This window comes from Triticum dicoccoides, chromosome 3A (assembly GCF_002162155.2).
Source record: "Triticum dicoccoides isolate Atlit2015 ecotype Zavitan chromosome 3A, WEW_v2.0, whole genome shotgun sequence".
Classification (NCBI taxonomy): Eukaryota; Viridiplantae; Streptophyta; class Magnoliopsida; order Poales; family Poaceae; genus Triticum; species Triticum dicoccoides.
This window is the reverse complement of record NC_041384.1, coordinates 760,365,942-760,386,706: the sequence shown is the minus strand read 5'-3', so window position 1 is coordinate 760,386,706 and position 20,765 is coordinate 760,365,942. Positions and strand designations below refer to the sequence as shown.

The window sequence follows — 20,765 nt, the reverse complement described above, 5'->3', positions numbered from 1 at the left end:
CCGAACTCACCCGAAACCATTCCGGTGCCCAAACATAGCCTTCCAATATATCGATCTTTATTTCTCATCCATTTTGAGACTCCTCGTCATGTCCGTGATCACATCCGGGACTCTGAATAACCTTCGGTACATCAAAACACATAAACTCATAATACTGATCATCATTGAACATTAAGCGTGCGGACCCTACAGGTTCGAGAACTATGTAGACATGACCGAGACTCATCTCCGGTCAATAACCAATAGTGGAACCTGGATGCTCATATTGGTTCCTACATATTCTACGAAGATCTTTAACTGTCAAACCGCATAACAACATACGTTGTTCCCTTTGTCATCGGTATGTTACTTGCCCAAGATTCGATCGTCGGTATCTCAATACCTAGTTCAATCTCGTTACCGGCAAGTCTCTTTACTCGTTCCGTAATGCATCATCCTGTAACTAACTCATTAGTCACATTGCTTGCAAGGCTTATAGTGATGTACATTACCGAGAGGTAGAGATACCTCTCCGACAATCGGAGTGACAAATCCTGATCTCGATCTATGCCAACTCAACAAACACCATCGGAGACACCTGTAGAGCATCTTTATAATCACGCAGTTACATTGTGATGTTTGATGGCACACTAAGTGTTCCTCCGGTGTTCGGGAGTTGCAAAATCTTATAGTCATAGGAACATGTATAAGTTATGAAGAAAGCAATAGCAACAAACTAAACGATCATCGTGCTAAGCTAACGGATGGGTCAAGTCAATCACATCATTCTCTAATGATGTGATCCCGTTAATCAAATGACAACTCTTCCATGGCTAGGAAACTTAACCATCTTTGATTAATGAGCTAGTCAAGAAGAGGCATACTAGTGATAATCATTTTGTCTATGTATTCACACATGTACTAAGTTTCCGGTTAATACAATTCTAGCATGAATAATAAACATTTACCATGATATAATGAAATATAAATAATAACTTTATTATTGCTCTGGGGCATATTTCCTTCAGGGGAAACAAATTACTATTGTGCAATTGATAGAAAAGCACATAGTTATGACATATTCATGGCAATGTTCATGTATATCAGCATCACGTCTGTGACAAGTAAATCGACTCCTGACTACATCTACTACTATTACTCCACCGATCGATTGATATCCGGCACTCATCTATGGTATTAAGTTCATGACAACCAGAGTAACGCTTTAAGAAAGATAACATGATGTAGACAAACTAAACTCAAGCAATATGATTAAACCCCATCGTTTTACCCTTAATAGCAACAATACAATAAGTGTCTCTCTACCCCTTATGTCACTGGGTGAGGACACCGCAAAATTGAACCCATTAGAAAGCACTTCTCCCACTTAAGATAAATCAATCTAGTTGGTCAAACCAAGCGGACAGATCAGAAAGAAATACAAAGCTATAACAATCATGCATAATAAAGTTTAGAAAAGACCCAATTACTTTCAATGAATAATCTGACCATAAACTCACAATTCATCGGATCCCAACAAACACACCAGAAAAGAAGATTACATCGGATAGAACTCCAAGAAGATCGAGGAAAGATCAAAGGGAGAGAAGAATCCATCTAACTACTAGCTATGGACCTGTAGGTCTGTGGTCAACTACTCACGCACCATAGGAAGGCAGCAAGGATGATGAAGAAGCCCTCCATGATCGATCGCCTCTCCGGCTGAGTACCGGAAAAGACCTCCAGATGGAAATCGTGGAAGAACATAAGCTTGCGGCGGCGGAAAAAGTATTTCGAGTGACTCTCTTTTGGTTTGGGAATATATGTGAATTTTATAGAGAATAAATTAGGTCAAACATGCCTGCATGGGGCCCACGAGCTCGTGGGGCACGCCCTATGAGCTCGTGGCTCTCCCGTATCTCTTTTGGCCTCCTCCCAAACCTTCTAGGGTCCCTTCTGGTCCAGAAAAAATCACTGTAAAGTTTCATTATGTTTGGACTTTGTTTTGTATTGATTTTCTAAAAAGCCAAAAACAAGAAGAAAAAAACATAAACTGGCACTAGGCACTGGGTTAATAGTTAGTCCCAAAAAATGACATAAAATAGCATAAAATGCAAAGCATCCAAGATTGATAATAATAGCATGAAACAATCAAAAATTATAGATACGTTGGAGATATATCAACATCCCCAAGCTTAATTCCTACTCATCCTCAAGTATGTAAATGGTAGAAACATAATTTTTTGCTCCAGTCAAAAAAAAAGAAACATAATTCTTGATATGAAATGCTACCTAACATGTGTATCATGCAATCTCTTTACGATATAATTATTAAGAAACAATGATGTATAAATATCAACATAATAATATCCATGAATATAAGAAACATAATCATTACTTGTTCAAAATATATGATCCTTAATAAATGTTATCCCCACTCATTTTTATCATGTTAGCATGGCATGACTCCGCCTTCACCGCATAAATATAAATCATGAGCACCCCGGTGTCGAACAAGGCAATTAGATCATACTTCTAACACGTTTCAGCATTTTCAACTCAATGCTATAGTTGAGCGTGAGCAATGAATATAGCACTATAGGTGAAATAGAATGCGAAGACACTACTGCAGGATGCTGCTAACGCGACATATGCATCAGAGACCCCTCGACCAAACTATGTGTGATGCATTAATCACAAATGGTGTTGTAATAAACTATCACCCATAAGACAAACTGTGTGCGATGGCGGAGACATCAAGTACGATTCAGATTAGAGTTGCATGTGCGATTCGTGGCATACAATTAATCCATATGAACTGTTTGCGATGAGCCGAAAATCAGAAACAGTAAGCCATATCAAGGTGTGTGCGGTAGACGGTATATATACAATTCACTCGGATGAACTGTTTTCGATTAAGCAACACAACAGAAACGGCCTGCCAGATCAAAGCGTGTGCGATAGACGGCATATAGTTCACTTGGATGAACTGTTTGGGATGAACGAGAACAACACAAATGGTCCGCCAGATCAACGCACATGCTGTCGTGGTTGCCATGTTTCTGCGATGAAGTACCTCGCCAGATGGAACGGAGTACTGCACGGTTCGCCAAATGAATACCTGAAGCTTTGATGGAACCTGAATTTTCCAAATCGCCGTCCATTCATTACTCTCTGATGTGGCATGTGAGGATCCAGCCCTCTCTTCTATCGATCCTTCTCTATTAAGCTTTGTTTGCATTATCATTCGATAGGCCGAGCGGGCCGTAAAAAAGCCTCGAGGTTCTTCATGGCATGCATCAAAAGGTGTGAAGAACGAAAGAACAATATCCTCCCTCCATGGTGCAGTGGCATTCTGAATGAGCTCCGCAACCATTGTTGGAGAATTTTGTACAGCAAAATCAATTGGTTTCTAGTAACTAAATTATTTTATTGACTTGAGGCGTAATTTGGTTAGAAAGGTGAAGTTTCCCAGGGCACTAATCCACCTCGGGGAGATTTACATGGTTTTGGGGGATCCCCTCTTCAACCACGAGGAGACCACCAGCCCAGTTTGGACGAGATGCCAGAGGGGAGGTCGGGGGCGGGGCGGGGGCATCGCTTTCAATTCAGCAGCGTGAAGCACGGAGACTGAGGCTGAAGGGTTGCATGTGAGAGCGAGTGAACGAGTAGAGGGTTTTCTCCCCGACCAGTCGATACAGGGGAGATACCCGGGGATGGGCCGTGGAAAGGTCAGGGTTCTTCCTCCCTCGTGCGAAACCAAACGGCGCTGTTTGCTTGCCCGGGGCGAACTCAACACGTGGTCGAGATACATGGCCTCGCGGGCTCAAAAGATTGCATCTTTCCGGCCTGGAGGTGAAGCTGAAAGATATTGCGAGCCACATCAGCTCCGGCTGCCCTGCTCTAGAGGATGTGCAGCTCGAAAGATGCTGCTTCTTTCTCACCAGCAATATCAAGATCGCCTCCCCGTCACTCAAGAAATTGGTTGTCCATGGCGAGTGCACGGCGGACGAGGAGGATGAATTTGAAGTTTTCAAGTTGATTATAGACGCCCCTGCTCTTGTTTCTCCCCGCCTCCGCGCGGAGCTCCATCACATTATTGATACAGCTGAACCACATACCATGCCGTCTCTTGTCGATGCGTCGATTCATCTACGCTGGATCGAGCACGACGTTAAGCACCAATTGGGCATTCTTGGCGCGCTGTCTAATGTGACAACCTTGCACTTGTTGCATTTTGCGGTCACGGTAACTTTTATTTATTCAGTTTGTATCTTCTTAATTTATCTAGAGGCATTCAAAGATAACAAAATGACTGTACATATCTGCGTTTCAGTTGTTGTTCAATGAGAGTCATGAGAATCCTCCTCTATTCAAGTTTGAGAACCTGACAACATTGTTCCTAGATGAGTGCCGAATCAGCGACGACTTCCTCGGGCTGCAGCAATACCTAGAGAACTCATGTAACCTGCAGAAGCTCACTTTGCGCCATTGCAAGGTGCTACCACTTCTAATTTCATCAACTATTATCTTAACTCAATACATTGCGTAATATTGATTCTTTTGTGGTGTTCAACAGGTCTTGGATTTCCATCCTACAAATGAGGTGATGGAACGCTGCCAGTCATATTCCAAGGACCTGCCACATTTCAGGTGCAAGAACCTTAGGCTGTGTAAAATCATATACCGAGACGGCGATGCTTCTGTCCATCTATTGGTCAAGTTTTTTGTGGGCATGTGGAGAAATCTGCCAAACAACAAGATCGAACTTACTCCTGTCAAGGAGGAGAAACAAAAGAGTGGCCGAACTCATGAAGTCGATTAGCAGAACAGTATGGCAATACACTATGTCGTCTATCGTTTGCTGATGTATGCCCAGGTTGCATGTCTAAGCATATGTATCAACGGCTTTACTCCTTACTAGTATCTCAGCATGTGCAAAAAAAAAATATATATATATATATATAAACTATGCACTTTGTATATATATATATATATAAACTATGCACTTTGTAATAAATATACACCGAGTTGTGTCAGATAGAAGATTAATTAATTAACTATATATGTTAAGTGAGGGTTGACATAAAAAATAAATTGATGAATCCTTGGGTTTGATTGTATCAGATGGTTGGATCGTCTTGATTGACTCGTAACTTTTATACTAGTGTAGACTAGGTTCTTAGTTGAAGTGGAAGTGTGTTGTATAGCATCATCCATGTGATCTTTTTTTCTCATTTGGGATAACATTTTCTCATCTCTGGCTGGTTGTGTATGTCACTGATTCAACTTAGTTGGGAAATTCTTTTGTCCGGCCGATGATGTGCGTTCAGTAAAAAGAGACGTGATGACTTCCCCAATTTCAAAATGATGTGCCGGTTAAGTCTCTCGAAGGTGTTGTGCATGTGTGTTCATAGGGGTGAGTGTATGAGTGTATGCATGAGCATTTATATTTGTACTCTATTAAAAATGAAAAAAGATAAATGACCTGTTTAATGATTTCTTGTAAACATATGAGATCAAAAAATTCATTTATAATGTTATTGCAGAGCTGGTTTCGACGCCCCGACGTTGATACCACGCATGTTCTAGAAAAGCAGAATTTTCTTTAGATGACTCATATGTAGACGGTCCCAAAACAAAAAAAAATTCTTTCGGACTGCTAAAAATTAATTAACTGAGATTTAACCAAGTCTCAGTCAACCATGCAACATTTTATGCCATTGTTTGCAACATTTTTTTCCTACCAACTGCAACATCTGTCTTGCTGGTTGTAGCATGTCGTCCGGTTCCGATGCGATACGGGCGGCAACTACGGGTCCGGTGCGACGCCACCTGTCGCCCGTCGCGCAGCGCCGGCCCTTCCGGCCCCGCGCGCGGACCTGCTAGGCCTGCCTGATCTGCTCCTCCTGCCCGATGGCCTCCTCCACCTCCGTCCGATGCTCCGCTCGGGCAGCGCTGGGTTCCAGTGCCAGCTTGGCCGCCGCGAGAGGCAGAGGGCAAGGGAGATGGCGGGCGAATTTGGCGCATCTGCGCAGTCTGCCCGACGCCGCCGGGTGCCCGAGGAGGATGATCGTCTCCTCGAGTGGGTGTGTCGTCGGTCACTGATTGAGTTGAGGACGAATGTCCGACGGCTCCGGAGGATCAACGCTAAGCAACTCCGGCTCAACATTGAGCAATCCGAGCGGGAGGCGGCGGAGGCAGTGGCAGAGGCGACGAGGGTGGCCAAGCTCAAGCGCAAGGAAGACCACGATGTCCGACGCTTGCAAGGCTACATCGTCATCTCTGATTCCTCCGACGACGACAGGTCTGACGGCTCCAACGTGGACCCGCCTCCTGCCACGGACTCCTACAGCTGCGCCGGCGACCAGAAGGGCAAAGGGCCGGCGAGGAAGTGGTGAAGCTCGCCCTCTCCTGTTTATAATCTAGTTGTTGTATGTAGTTACAATGTGCTGGATCGTTTAACTAAGACCTGCCCGTTTGGTGATCTTTTGGGTAATGTTTATGCGAATTATGCCCGTTTGGTACCAGTTTATATGTCTGTTTTTTATCGATTTTGATCGTACGTGATTTACGTACTAGTTGTATGAATTTGTATGAATATAGGATTTGGAATATGAGATATGCAGATGTGAAGATCCAGATTTAGGGAGTGCCTGATTAGTATCCGTGAACGTATAGGACCGGTTTGGCAACTTCGACTGTAGATGCTCTTACGGTACTCCATCGTACTGATGCAGAGTGAGATTGAAAACGACCTTTGACCATGCCCATGCCTATGCCCAGTACCCGACGGTAGAGATCGATCTGCAACGACGCAATCGATGTCCATCCAACACGTACACGTACCATCAATTTCCATGCCATTACTCCATCTCAAAAAAATAATCCACATCACTCGCATGTGCGAGACCTGGCAGGCCTGTTGACCTGCACTACTTACAACCAAAATTGTTCCATTCCATTTACTTCCATCCCTCGTGCGTGTATATATGCGCACCATCGGTCATGTCTTTTGTTCTGAGGGTTACCATTGATCATGTCATGCCGTCCGAGCTACCAATATTGGACGGGAGCCCCTATCTATCTATCTATCTATATCATGTGTATGAAGAAGAAATGGGTAAACTGGTCGATAATGGCTTTCTTCTTCCTCTCATGATCTTCCTAAAACGGCCTACGGCCGTCGCCAGGCTGCCTGCTGCCGCAATCCGCTGCCCACGGTGCTCTAGCACGCGCCTCGCCACCCCTCACCACCGTCCCGACCATACCTCTAAATTTCCTTTGGAGGTTCCGATGAAGATCGGATCGATCATCAGTGAAACAGATTTATTCTCATGTATATGTATGTTTTTTTTTTTGCATGAACATGTATATGTATGTAGCTAGAAAAGAAGGAAAGAAAGAACGGAAGAGATCGATCAGCGACGATGCGTACACGTACGTAACACTATCATCAACTCTCTTTTTTTTTTTTTGAGAATCCCTATCATCAACTTCTATAACGCCGCCGCCAACCCTCCCGGCGACCACCTTATTTACCGCCTTGCCTACCCGAGCGTCGTTTGGATCTGCCGCGATTCACGTCGATCGCTGCCGCCGTTCCGCGTGAAGACGCATAGATCCCTGCCTGGTACGGTGATGACCTAAATTTTCTCTCTGTATATTTTAGGGTTTAAATGTGTGAATAGTTAATTATCTTCAACATCTGGCACGTCTCTGCATGGTTATTATTACCTAAAATTTCGATTCTAGGGTTAATCTATTTCGCATCAATTGTTTGGTGAAACATGCATCTGCTACGTACGTGCAGCGAGAGCATGTCATCGTCGAGATACAAGGGGCGGCCGGTCGCCGATGCCGACGGCGCCATCGCTAGGTACGCATGGTCGTCCCATGGAGGGTTTCAAGCTGGTTCGCCTCCCAAAGTTGTCGTCCAATCTCGTCCCAAGGAAAGATATATGCGGTCTGTTTTACCACAAGTTTCGCCTCACCAGAGGTGCTAGAGATCGTACAGCAACAGGGGGTGGAAGTGGCACCACCAAGGTCGATTGCCAAATGTCCAGCAAGCACACCCGACACCTTTTATACGTACTACCATCTGGTAGAATGTGGCCCGGAGATCCTGGTGGTCGTTCTAAGCCACAACTACAAGAAGATTTTAGTTTACAGACTAGCTGACCTTATGCTGGGAAGGTTTGTGCCAATGACATGCATCGGCGGCAACGCCCTCTTCATCGAAGGGAGGACGCTGTGCGTCAGTTCCAAAGTGTTTCCTACCATTGTGGGTGACACCATCGTCTTCCTACCATTGTGGATTTTAGTTTACCATTGTGGGTCATAATCGTTTCTTTCCAGGGAACATTTTGTGCTTCTAGGTAAGCTCATTGTTTTCCCCCTCTATGCATGTAGGAACAAGGGACAGATAGTGTTTCGGAGGAAGCAGAACAAGTGGCGGGTCAACGGAAAGTGGCGAATTGGGGTAAGTAATCTTGCATATGATGGTATGATCTTTTTCTAGAGTATGCATTTTTGGTTTGTTTACATTTACTGATTATCCCCCAAAGGGTGACTATGGCCAACTAGTTAATTCCCGGGGAAGGGACGACGCGGGGGCTCACCTATTAGTTTCCTTCTCGATAGGCCTTGCACCCATGCATGTGAAAAATCTTGCACTACTTATATTCCATAAATAATTTACATATATACAACGATCTAATATTAATGTTCTGGTGAGCAATTCAATACTTAAAACAATTTCATTTCATATGTATGTATACTAATTATGTAGACATACAATGATACAATGCATGAAAATCATAGTCAAAGTTGTTCAAGAAAGACTAGAAAGTCAACCGATGCTTTTTATTTTTGGAAGGAGGGAGTAGTTTGTTGTATTGTCCACCAAAGCAAACAAAAATAATTCATGCTGATTTCACATTTAGACCACTCTTTTTTCGCCTTTTTGCATATATAGAATTTCTTAGATTATGTATCTCAATACTTCATTGTGTATGTGTCTTCTACTATTTTATTGGTTCAGGTTTATTTTCAGTTGGTATAGTCACTGCATTGACGCCTGCTTTTTGTACTTGTATCATGCTAGGCATGAACGGCTCTTGTACCATGCATGGTGTATTGGTGGTGGTGCCTGCTGTTCCTTGTTCTTCAACAACTTTATCTCAGTGTTGAATGATTATGCCGGTGGCATTTCATATTTAGCTAGGTACTCTTTCAAGTTCAAACAAGTAATTTGGTTATTATAATTGACATGGAGCAATTTACATAAATGCCTAGCAAGGTTAACAAACAAATGGCAATGAACATGATGGTTTAGGGGCTCTGCAACTTGAAGGCATGCTCGTTGCTACTACCTCCATCTCATAATGTAATATGTTTTCGTCACCAGTGTAGTGACAAAAAAACATGTTACATTATGAGACGAAGGGAGTATATTACATCAATATGTAACTGTGGTCTTAAAATACAAATTAAGGTGGCCGGGTGTCTTGAGACAATAAGGTGTATGCATGGGAAGAGGCACGCACGCATGCAGCCAAGAACCAGAAGTGAAAGGGACTTGACAGGCGATGGAGAAGTGATATTTGACACGGACGAACCTTAATTTCGTTTGTTATTATAGCAAAAGGGCCCGTGCGTTGCAACGGGTGAACAACAAAAACTCACGAAAATTATAATGTCTGATATAAAATGCACTCTATAAACCGAAATCAGCAGTGCCTGGAGATTATTTATTTCATTCGATATCCAGGGTATATGTTTTCGCCGTGTACGTCCTAACCTTTTTTTCTTGAACAACGTCCTAACCTATGTAGTCAGGATGAGTATGTCAACACAAACAGATGGGGTTACAACGGGTACGAAGGATTGAAAATTTTAATCAAAAAATAAAAGAAGAAAAAATATAGAACAAAAACCATCAATCATGTGCATGTACCTAACGTCATCAAGAAAAAAAAAGAATGTAGAATCAAACCCGTCAATCGTGTGTAATTGTGCATGTAGATACGGAGAAGCAAACAAAATGCATGCAACGGCGATAATCAAGCATTTAATCCTTTTGTAGCTTTCTCGTTAAAAAAAACGAAACTGCTTCGCGCACGACGGCTGCGTGGCCGATTCATGCACGATTCAAAATCAGACAGTGGCCTGCAGTTTACTACCACACACCAACGGCTTGATTAACTACATCGTCCACAAATCGTGCACATGGTGTCGTGTGTACCTTTTTCTAGCTAATCCCTCCTGAGTTAGTTAACTTATTTCTTTAATCTCAATTGTTTGCATGGCGAGAATCAAGCCTTGGGTGTCTCCAGCCTGCGCTTGGGCACCAGCCGTCTCACGCGCAGGCAACGCGTGTCGTTTGGCCCTCCATCGCTCTTCCCTCCGACCTTATCCTCTCAGCCCGTCCTCTCATCCTCTCGTCTCTTCCCCACACCTTTCTTCTCCCCATCCCCGATTCCCCTCTCTTCTCAGAGCCCGATCCATCGTGCACGGCGGCCCCTACCGGAGCTCCAGCGCGCCTCTCCTCCTCCCTCATTTCTCTCTCCCCTGCCTCTCTCAGTTATTTCTCTTTTCCCTTGTCCATGAGCAGGGCACACAAGGAGCCTCGCCGCTGCTGCCACCACCACCACCGACGTCTTCGCGCCACCACCGCCTGCGAGTTCGCCAGCCGCCGCTCAGATCTTCGGGATCCATGTCCTCAAGCCGCCGGTGTCCGTCCTCCGCCCCGGATCTGGCTTTTCCACGCCCTTCGGCCTCCCCTGCGACCGGGGCCGCCACCCTCCCCACTGCCTCGTCTACATGCGTGAGGACAACGATGACAGCGCCACCGTCGACCGTCTGGGCAGTCCCTCGGCCTCGCTCGCGTGGGCAAGCCAGTCGTCGCCGGCGGGAGCGACGGTGAACGGGACTACTCTTTGCATTCTCTATCCCATCTGCATCTCTGTTTTCCTCACTGGATTGACGTTGAATATACCAAATTACAGGGTGTTATAAGGGAAGGTGAACTACGCTAGGGATGGCTGGAGGTGGAGGACGTTGGGAGGTGGAGGGCGTCGCAGCGATGGGATTGGGGAGGCGGCGCGCGGCCGCGGGGGTGGAGCGCTGGAGTTGGAGATAGGATTAGGAGGCAGGGTCGAGCGGTTGTTTTTTATCTGACCTGTACCGGTTCGATTGACTTATTTTTGGACTGCGGGTTGATTTCCTATAAACCGAGGGGCTTTTGTGCAAAATAACCACGCCGGACGACCAGAAACCCACGGCGCTTTATTATTAGGTAGAGATTCTAGCAGGTCCTCTCTTTTGGAGCTACGTACGTGAGAAATCTGTTAATCTCAGTGGTCGATCATCAATTCATCGTCACATCGATGGATGGATCAGATCATGAGAGATCTACAACCATACATAGCAAAAATGAGCCCTCTCGTATGATCCGCACGGTCTAGGGTTTCCTTGCCGCCGGGTTTAAATAGCCGGATTTAGTCTCTCGAATGACGCGCTGGAGCGACGTCAAACATAAATAGCCGGATTTAGTCTCTCTCGTATGAGCCACAACTTTTTTCAGCAACACGTAGCTCTCCGCCGGTGCACATAAGGGCTGAGTATGAGGGCTCTTGGGCTGGGTTTGCCCGATTGTAAATTCCTGGTCGGGCAGGCCGCTCGAGCGTTTGGTGAAGATATGAGACGTCCGGTCCGGTCTAGATGCTCCGAGAGACCTCCAAAGTGTGCCTGTGTTCTGCGCGCTCGTCGTCATGAAACGATCGATGGTACGTATGCACCAGGCCAGGGCATGCACGGACGCCTGGAGGGAAATGAACGGGATGGAACAGCGTTGGCACGTTGCGCTTGCAGTTGCAGGCGATGAGTGTGATGAGGCCGGCGGCGGTCAGCTCGCACATGCACATGTCAGCCAGAGAAATTGACGGGTGGACGGACGTCGATCGTACTCTACGTTGCAGATCCATCTCTCTGCCGTAGGCCGGCCGGGCAGCATGGGCATGGCTGCTGTGCGTCTGCCCTGCGCGCCTGCTCCAGCTCCAGCAATGGATCACTGCATGCCAATCTCTACCTACCTGCACAATTTAACGCCGCGCCGGACGTACGTACGGCCGGCCGGCGAGTGCGTGCACGCACACCGAGGCCGGCTGCTGGCAGCAAGCACCGGCCGCAGTCTGCACGATACCATTGTTATTGAATGCCCGATCGATCGATCGATCGAAATGAATCGTCTCACCAGCCAACACAAACATACTGCGACCGTACGCATCATATGTTGCCACGGTACGTACGTGCATACGTGCACGCGGGCTCAGTCCGTACGTACTTGGTACTCGCTACGACTAAGTTACAACGCTGCATGCAACACGTGCGTGCGTGCGTGCTCGCATCTTGTTTCACATCAGGATCGATCGATCAGTTATCTCTAACAACTAGGATTCATTATCTATCTTCTAAACCCGCAACTATAAATATGGACCATTCCGCATCCACTTCCTCCATCCCATTCAAATCGATCTTCCTCCTCCTCTCCCACGTACAATCTCATCTTGACAACGAAACGATGGTGCAGCGCACTTCCAACGCCGAGGTCATGGCCATGGACCTGTCGCACAAGAAGCCCGCCAAGGCCTACGGCAGCGACGGCCGCGCCTACTACGACTGGTCGCCGGCCGACCTGCCCATGCTCGGCGCGGCCTCCATCGGCGCCGCCAAGCTGCACCTCTCCGCCGGCGGCCTCGCGCTCCCCAGCTACTCCGACTCGGCCAAGATCGCCTACGTGCTCCAGGGCGCCGGCGCCTGCGGCCTCGTCCTCCCCGAGGCGGCCAGCGAGAAGGTGATCCCCGTCAAGGAGGGCGACACCCTGGCGCTCCCCTTCGGCGCCGTCACCTGGTGGCACAACGCCGAGGGCGCCTCCGCGGAGCTGGTGGTGCTCTTCCTCGGCGACACCTCCAAGGGCCACACTCCCGGCCGCTTCACCAACTTCCAGCTCACCGGCGCCACCGGCATCTTCACGGGCTTCTCCACCGAGTTCGTCGCGCGCGCCTGGGACCTCGACCAGGACGCCGCCGCCAAGATCGTCTCCACCCAGCCTGGCTCCGGCATCGTCAAGATCGCCGCGGGGCACCGGATGCCGGAGCCTCGCGCCGAGGACCGCCAGGGCGTGGTGCTCAACTGCCTCGAGGCGCCGCTCGACGTGGACATCCCGGGCGGCGGCCGCGTCGTGGTGCTCAACACGGCCAACCTGCCACCGGTGAAGGACGTTGGGCTGGGCTCTGACCTCGTGAGGATCGACGGTCGCTCCATGTGCTCGCCGGGATTCTCCTGCGACTCGGCCTACCAGGTCACCTACATAGTGCGCGGCGGCGGCCGCGTCCAGGTCGTCGGCATCGACGGCACCCGTGTACTGGAGACCCGCGCCGAGGCGGGCTGCCTCTTCATCGTGCCTAGGTTCTTCGTCGTCTCCAAGATCGCAGACGACACCGGCATGGAGTGGTTCTCCATCATCACCACGCCAAAGTACGTATTTTACTCTAGTAGTTGACCAGCTAGAACTTTTGATATGCATGTGTACATCATATTTTCTAGCATTATTTTTGTTCGGTATATTATGTTTCAATTTTGCGAAATTCAAGTATATATGGCCCTAATTAGTTGCACAATTTTGTGTCATTCGTTGCCCTGTCTGACATTAAAGTTTCCTGCTACATATTCAAGTTCATTCAGTAGTTGTGGATTAAAAAATGCCACTGTATCTTTTCTGACTGCATTTTGATAGTAAAAATGTAGGTAAACATGCATGCGTATATCAGATCTGATGCATTATTTTTGTTCCACATATTCCGTTTTAGTTTTGCAACAATCAAGTATGAACTTATTTCTAGTTCCAACTAGGAAAGTTTCTTACAGACTGGATTCCTCCCGTTTGTTTAGCATTTTTGTATATGCCCTTAGTTGCACAATATTGTGGCATGTTTTGCATTTTCTCAAAATGTAATTTTCCTACATATTCAAGTTTAATCAATAGTTTTGCATTTATCTAGTTATATCGGTCGATTTGACCAACTAATGTTTGTGTTGTGCAAAACAAATGCAGCCCGATCTTGAGAGAAGTGCATATTTCAACCCCGAACTCTTGCCCTGGTCTAGTTTACAACCCCAAACTCCAATGACGTCTAAATTACAACCCCCAACTCTCAAAACCGGTTAGGATTCAACCCTCTCCTCTCTGTTGACCGGTTTCGACCAGTCAACAGGTCCAGTCAGCATGCCACGTCAGCAAAAAAATTTGAATCTGTAAAATCGAAAAAAAATCCAGGAAAAGAAATAAAAAAATCAAATTTGCAGGAAAAAATCAGGGAAAAATAAAAAAACGAATTTCCGAAAACAAAATTATCAATATTTCCATGAAAAACCAAAAAATACTTAAAATAAAAAAAACTCCGGGGAAAAATTTAAAATTCCCAAGAAAAATATTTAAAAATGTAAAATAAAAAAGTTAAAATTTCTAGAAAAAGTAATTTCCAAAAAAAATATTATTTTTATTTTTTCCCGAAAATTACAGGAAAAGTTCTTGAATTTTTTTTGCAAACTTTTTCCCCAGGAAATTTTATTTCGGATTTTTTCTCGATCTTACAGATTTTTAATTATATTTTCTTGAAATTTTGAATTTTTTTTCTGATGTGGCATGCTGATTGGACCCGATGACTGGTCAAAACTGGTCGCCCCTGGTCAAAACCAGTCAATAAGGAGGGGAGGGTTGAATCCTGACCGGTTTTGATAGTTGAGGGTTGTAATTTAGATGGTATTGAAGTTCGGGGTTGTAAATTAGACTAGGGCAAGAGTTCGGGATTGAAAAATGCACTTCTCTCCCCGATCTTTAGCCACTTGGCTGGTAGGATGTCGGTGTGGAAGGCGATATCGCCGGAGGTGCTAGAGACGGCCTTCAACAGCACGCCAGAGATGGAAAAGATGTTCCGCTCCAAGAGGCTCGACTCTGAGATCTTCTTTGCTCCCAACTAGATCATCCGCACATCTGTCCATCTCTGGCTTGGCAACACCTTAGATTATGTTTTGATTAGGGTCGCCAAGGGTTAGTTAAATTGAAGTTTGTCGTGTTTGATGGATTATGTAATAATAAGCCTGAGATGGATTTGTCACGCTGGTTAGTTTTTATTGAAATCTGTGAGATCAGTTAATGTTTGATCAATGCAAGATGTGTATCGATATATTCCTGCAGTGGGTAATTTGTTACTGCTGTGTGTGTGTGCGGATAATCAGTCAGTGACGGGTGATAGAGAGATCAAATTCATGCAAACCAAATGAAGCTTTTCTATGTTTGGCTGATAGTGATAATAATAACACAAGAAGAAAACCTCTCTTCTGTACGAATTACATTTTAGTACTACTAGCGTGGTTCGATCAAGGTTCAAAAGAGCTCGTCACAAGAATCTGCCTCCTTATAGGTAAGTATGGTTCTCAATATATCTGATATTTGATTAGAATTAGTTGAGCCTCCTTATGAGGTACAATAGTTCGGCACGGGAAATAAATACTGACGTTTGAACGATGCTGACCAGAAGGACGTCATCAATGTACATACGTACGGGTAAGACGGAATGTATTATTTTCATGGACATCTATCAAGATTATTATTCATCTGTTAGTTGGCACAAAGTTTAAGAAGAAATTTTAATGCCTTTGTCTGAAGTGCCCTTAAATAAACTCGCTTTCCCTTCCGTACCAACAGCCTCAAAGCACGCATCAGAACACCACGATCAATTCCCGCGAGTTCTGGAACAAAAGCCATAACATAAAATGAGGATTCAAACTAGCCACAATTAATATCATAAGACCACCCGCAAAAAATGATATATCATAAGACAACTTTTATTTATTATGAGCAAGGGGCATACATGGTCTTTGCTATGTGTTACTTTGTTTTCTTTTTATGAATTATATATGGCCTGTGTATGTATTACTGATGAGGTATCGCCACGAACTTATGTCACGACATAAGCTTCGATTGCATCGTGTGTTGATACATGCAGGAGTGGGGTTTTCCGAGGATTACCTCTGGTTTATCCATTCTTCGCACAACATAGCTTATCCGTAGCTTTATATAATATCCATCCCCAAATGGAAAACTCTAACAGGAAAATTCCAATAGATTCTTATCCAAGCTAATCATCACTAAGCCTAGGCTTAGCTAGATGGTTCGTCCTGAGGCTTGTGGCGACTACAATAATTCCAACCCAAATGGCAAGGAGAGAATTCCTTATTTAACACCGTGTTTAAATTTTATGCTCTATTTGAAATTGACAAATGATTTCTTTCTTATCTAACAACCGGTCTAAATTTTATGCCTTTTACGACACATTTGTCTATTTTAAGCCTAAATGACACCTGAAAAGACCCCTTTGCCCCTTATGTGGTATGTTTGTGCACACGTGCGTGTTCTGCTGTGTGTGTGAGCGCGCACACATGTGTTCTACTAATGTTGTGTGTGCGCGCACGTGCGTATGTGTTGCTGCGTGCCTGCATGTTTGTGTGTCCGTGCGTGCGTGTGTGCTGCTGCGCATGTTGCTCGGCGTGTGCTGTTGCGTGACTGCGTGTGCGTGCGTGCGTGCAGCTGTATGTGTGTTGATGCGTGGGTGTGTTGATGTGTGCTGCGTGCGTGCGTGTTGTGTTCTTTTGTATGTGCTGATGCGTGTGTATGTGCTGCCGCTGCATGTGTATGTGTTGATGTGTGTATGTGTTGCCGCTGCGTCTGTGTGCTACTACCCCGTACTGATGTTGTGTGTGTACTACTGTCCCGCACACACACATACCACATGTGGGGCAAAAGGATCTTTTCAGATGTCATTTAGATTTAAAATGAACGAAAGTGTCATAAAGGGCATAAATTTTAGACTCGTTGTTAGATAAGGAAGAAAAAAAATTCAGTGTCAAATAAGGAGACAAAATTTAAGATAGTGTTATATAAGGAATTGTTTCAATGGCAAGTTGGGTAAACATGAAAATATTTATCCAATGGTTGAGTCTAAATCCTACATGTATATTATTGTTTCTATCTCAAATTTCTTTAAAGCAAGAAAATAAGCTTTGCGTTACAAAAAAATGAAAATGGTAAATCTAATCTCATCTCCTTCAAGTTTGTACTTACCCATCCCATGCTTCAGTTCCAGAGCGTATATCTTCGATTGTTGTTACTTCTTGCTTTACCTATAAGCATTACACAGAGAAAAATATTTTTCGTTGATAATTTGATAACTTCGACAGAAACATGTTTAACATCATACAAACTCTTAAAAAGTTTAATATGTAGTTAGCCCAATCGTTGAATTCGCTGCCAAAGAATGAGACACTTCTCGTGACTTTTGTCAATCCACTCTACACAACCTGCTTTGAACTTGGCTTTAAGTAGTTTCAGGACACAAAGTTGAACACAGGCCACGGGTAATAAAAGCATCCACCCCAATCGCCATATTTTTGGAGCTCCCTCCATATGTGGTCTCCTCCATATCTGGAGGTTGTGGAGGTGTCATTTTGTGACGCCCCCGATTTGACCGTACACTAATCATACACACAAACGTGTACGATCAAGATCAGGGACCCACGGGAAGATATCACAACACAACTCTACAAATAAAAATAAGTCATACAAGCATCATATTACAAGCCAGGGGCCTCGAGGGCTCGAATACAAGAGCTCGATCATAGACGAGTCAGCGGAAGCAACAATATCTGAGTACAGACATAAGTTAAACAAGTTTGCCTTAAGAAGGCTAGCACAAACTGGGATATAGATCGAAAGAGGCACAGGCCTCCTGCCTGGGATCCTCCTAACTACTCCTGGTCGTCGTCAGCGGGCAGCACGTAGTACTAGGCACCTCCGGTGTAGTAGGAGTCGTCGTCGACGATGGCGTCTGGATCCTGGGCTCCAACAACTGGTTGCGACAACCGGGTAGAAGGGATAGGGGGAAAAGAGGAAGAAAGCAACCGTGAGTACTCATCCAAAGTACTCGCAAGCAAGGAGCTACACTACATATGCATGGGTAAATGTGTAAAGGGCCATATCGATGGACTGAACTGCAGAAAGCCAGAATAAGAGGGGGATAGCTAATCCTGTCGAAGACTACGCTTCTGGCCACCTCCATCTTGCAACATGTAGAAGAGAGTAGACTGAAGTCCTCCAAGTAACATCGCATGGCATAACCCTAACCGATGATCCTCCCCTCGTCGCCCTGTGAGACAGCGACCACCGGTTGTATCTGGCACTTGGAAGGGTGTGTTTTATTAAGTATCCAGTTCTAGTTGTCATAAGGTCAAGGTACAACTCCAAGTCATCCTGTTACCGAAGATCACGGCTATTCGAATAGATTAACTTCCCTGCAGGGGTGCACCACATAACCCAACACGCTCGATCCCATTTGGCCGGACACACTTTCCTGGGTCATGCCCGGCCTCGGAAGATCAACACGTCGCAGCCCTACGTAGGCACAACAGAGAGGTCAGCACGCCGGTCTAAATCCTATGGCGCAGGGGTCTGGGCCCATCGCCCTTTGCACACCTGCACGTTGCGAACGCGGCCGAAAGCAGAACTAGCCCCCTTAATACAAGAGCAGGCTTACAGTCCAATCCGGCGCGCGCCACTCAGTCGCTGACGTCACGAAGGCTTCGGCTGATACCACGACGTCGAGTGCCCATAACTGTCCCCGCGTAGATGGTTAGTGCGTATAGGCCAGTAGCCAGACTCAGATCAAATACCAAGATCTCGTTTAACGTGTTAAGTATCTGCGAACGCCGACCAGGGCCAGGCCCACCTCTCTCCTAGGTGGTTTCAACCTGCCCTGTCGCTCCGCCACAAAGTAACAGTCGGGGGCCATCGGGAACCCAGGCCCACCACTACCTGGATGGAGCCACCTGCCCCTTCAGCCCCCATCTCCAAACAGTTTCTCCGGTAATGTAACAGTGTAAAGTATATAGTATATGCCCGTGATCACCTCCCGAGTGATCACGGCCCGATAGTATAGCATGGCAGACGGACAAGAATGTAGGGCCACTGATGATAAACTAGCATCCAATACTAAGCATTTAGGATTGCAGGTAAGGTATCAACAGTAGTAGCAAGGACAGGCTATGCATCAGGATAGGATTAACGGAAAGCAGTAACAAGCTACACTACTCTAATGCAAGCAGTATAGAGAAGAGTAGGCGATATCTGGTGATCAAGGGGGGGGGCTTGCCTGGTTGCTCTGGCAAGAGAGAGGGGTCGTCAACTCCGTAGTCGTACTGGGTAGCAGCGGCGTCGGTCTCGGTGTCTAGCGAGAGAAGAGGGGGGAGAAACAATAAATATTTAAGCAAACAGATGCAAGACATGACAAGGCGTGATGCTAGGTGTGCCACTAACGCGGTACGAGGTGGTACCGGTGAAGGGGGAAACATCCGAGAAAGTATTCCCTGTGTTTCACGTTTTCGGACAGATGAACCGGAGGGGGAAAGTTGCATGTTCGCTATGCTAGGGATGCGTGGCGGACGAACGGGCTGCGAATCCGGATTCGTCTCGTCGTTCTGAGCAATTTTCATGTACAAAGTATTTTCATCTGAGCTAAGAATTATTTTATATTAATTTTTAAATATTTTAAATCATTTTCTAGAAATTAGCATAATTAAATTAATTTAGAAATTGCAATTATGATGTTAGCGTGACATCAGCATGATGTCAGCGTGACATCAGCATGATGTCAGCAGGACCAAAGGTTGACTAGGTCAACCCTGCAGGTGGGTCCTGTTCACCATAGTCTCAGGTTAATTAAACATGGTTAATTCATTTAACTAAATGATTAGGTTAAATAGACATTATTAATTAAGTTAATTAATTAATTAACCAATTATATTTTTTTTCCTTTTTTTAACGTTCCACAGGGGCGGGCCCCACATGCCAGTGGCCTAGGAGGCCACTAGAGCGGGCGCTAGCGGGCGTGCTGGTGCGGGTGCCCGGACTGGGTGCGGCCTTCAGTGCCACGAGATGGGAGGACGCCGGGGCGGCGCCGGCCGGTGCCGACGTGGCACCGGCGAGGCCGCGAGGCTGTGGTGATGTGGGCGTTGTCGGGGCGCCAGGACGGTGCGTTGGGGCGGACGAGGCGAGGCCGGGGCGTAGGCAGGCCGGCGCGCTTGTAGGAGAGCAGGGGGCGACGGAGGTGAGCAGCGACGCAAGCGGTTGCGGCGGGTGGAGCTGGCAAGGCGCGGGCGAGGTCGGGCGCGCGTGCGGTCAGCGCGGGAGACGGACAGCAGGGGCGCAGCTGTGGGCGCGTTCAGGGGCACAGGGGTGGTGCGCGTGCGCGTACGCGCGGTGGCCAGGCGCGACGAGCGGCATCGCGGGACGAAGAAGAGGACAGGGCGCGAGGCAACCATGGGCGCGGGCTGGACGTGGGGACGCGAGCGCGGTCGCGGCCTTGGCCGAAGCCGTGAGTGCGAGGGAAAGAGGAGGAGAGGTCGGGGCTCACGGCGGGATGTAGGGAACTGGCAGCGGCTTGGGGAGGAGTCAGGGAAGCGAGATCCGGCGACGGGGCGGCGACACGACGGCGCGGTAGCTTCAGGGCGGCGTCAGCGATGCCGGTAGGTGGCGGTTCCTCGGGCACGGGCGTTCCGAGAGGAGGGGAGCGAACAGGGGCGCCCCTCCTCCGTTCGTATGCGTGTGTGGGTGTGTGGTCTTCTACGCCGGCGAGTTGGGGCGACGGGCGGCGGGATTGGCGATGGGAACG

At 46.7% G+C, this 20,765-nt stretch overlaps 1 protein-coding gene and 1 long non-coding RNA gene across 3 annotated transcripts; both read left to right on the top strand.

Moving 5' to 3' along the window:
* The first annotated feature begins 10,384 nt into the window (after nucleotides 1–10,384).
* LOC119270774 lies at nucleotides 10,385–11,234 on the top strand. The gene is made up of 2 exons (XR_005134304.1): nucleotides 10,385–10,902; nucleotides 10,989–11,234. It is a non-coding gene; the product is annotated as an uncharacterized LOC119270774 (long non-coding RNA).
* A 1,258-nt stretch (nucleotides 11,235–12,492) lies between these two features.
* On the top strand, nucleotides 12,493–15,268 carry LOC119270773 (11S globulin seed storage protein 2-like). Of its 2 annotated transcripts, none has more exons than XM_037552830.1 (2): nucleotides 12,493–13,518; nucleotides 14,844–15,268. In XM_037552830.1, exons 1-2 carry the CDS (start codon nucleotides 12,563–12,565, stop codon nucleotides 15,019–15,021), a joined length of 1,134 nt encoding a protein of 377 aa, XP_037408727.1. In that variant the 5' UTR covers nucleotides 12,493–12,562; the 3' UTR covers nucleotides 15,022–15,268. The 2 variants fall into 2 exon arrangements, with proteins under 2 accessions (XP_037408727.1, XP_037408726.1); XM_037552829.1 differs by lacking the exon at nucleotides 14,844–15,268 and adding an exon at nucleotides 14,096–14,376.
* Nucleotides 15,269–20,765: the final 5,497 nt, after the last annotated feature.

Coding starts and splice junctions, on each gene's coding strand:
- LOC119270773 (XM_037552830.1), top strand. CDS start 12,563: ATGGTGCAGCGCACTTCCAACGCCGAGGTCATGGCCATGGACCTGTCG. Junction 13,519..14,843: donor TCCATCATCACCACGCCAAA/GTACGTATTTTA, acceptor CTAGGGCAAGAG/TTCGGGATTGAAAAATGCAC.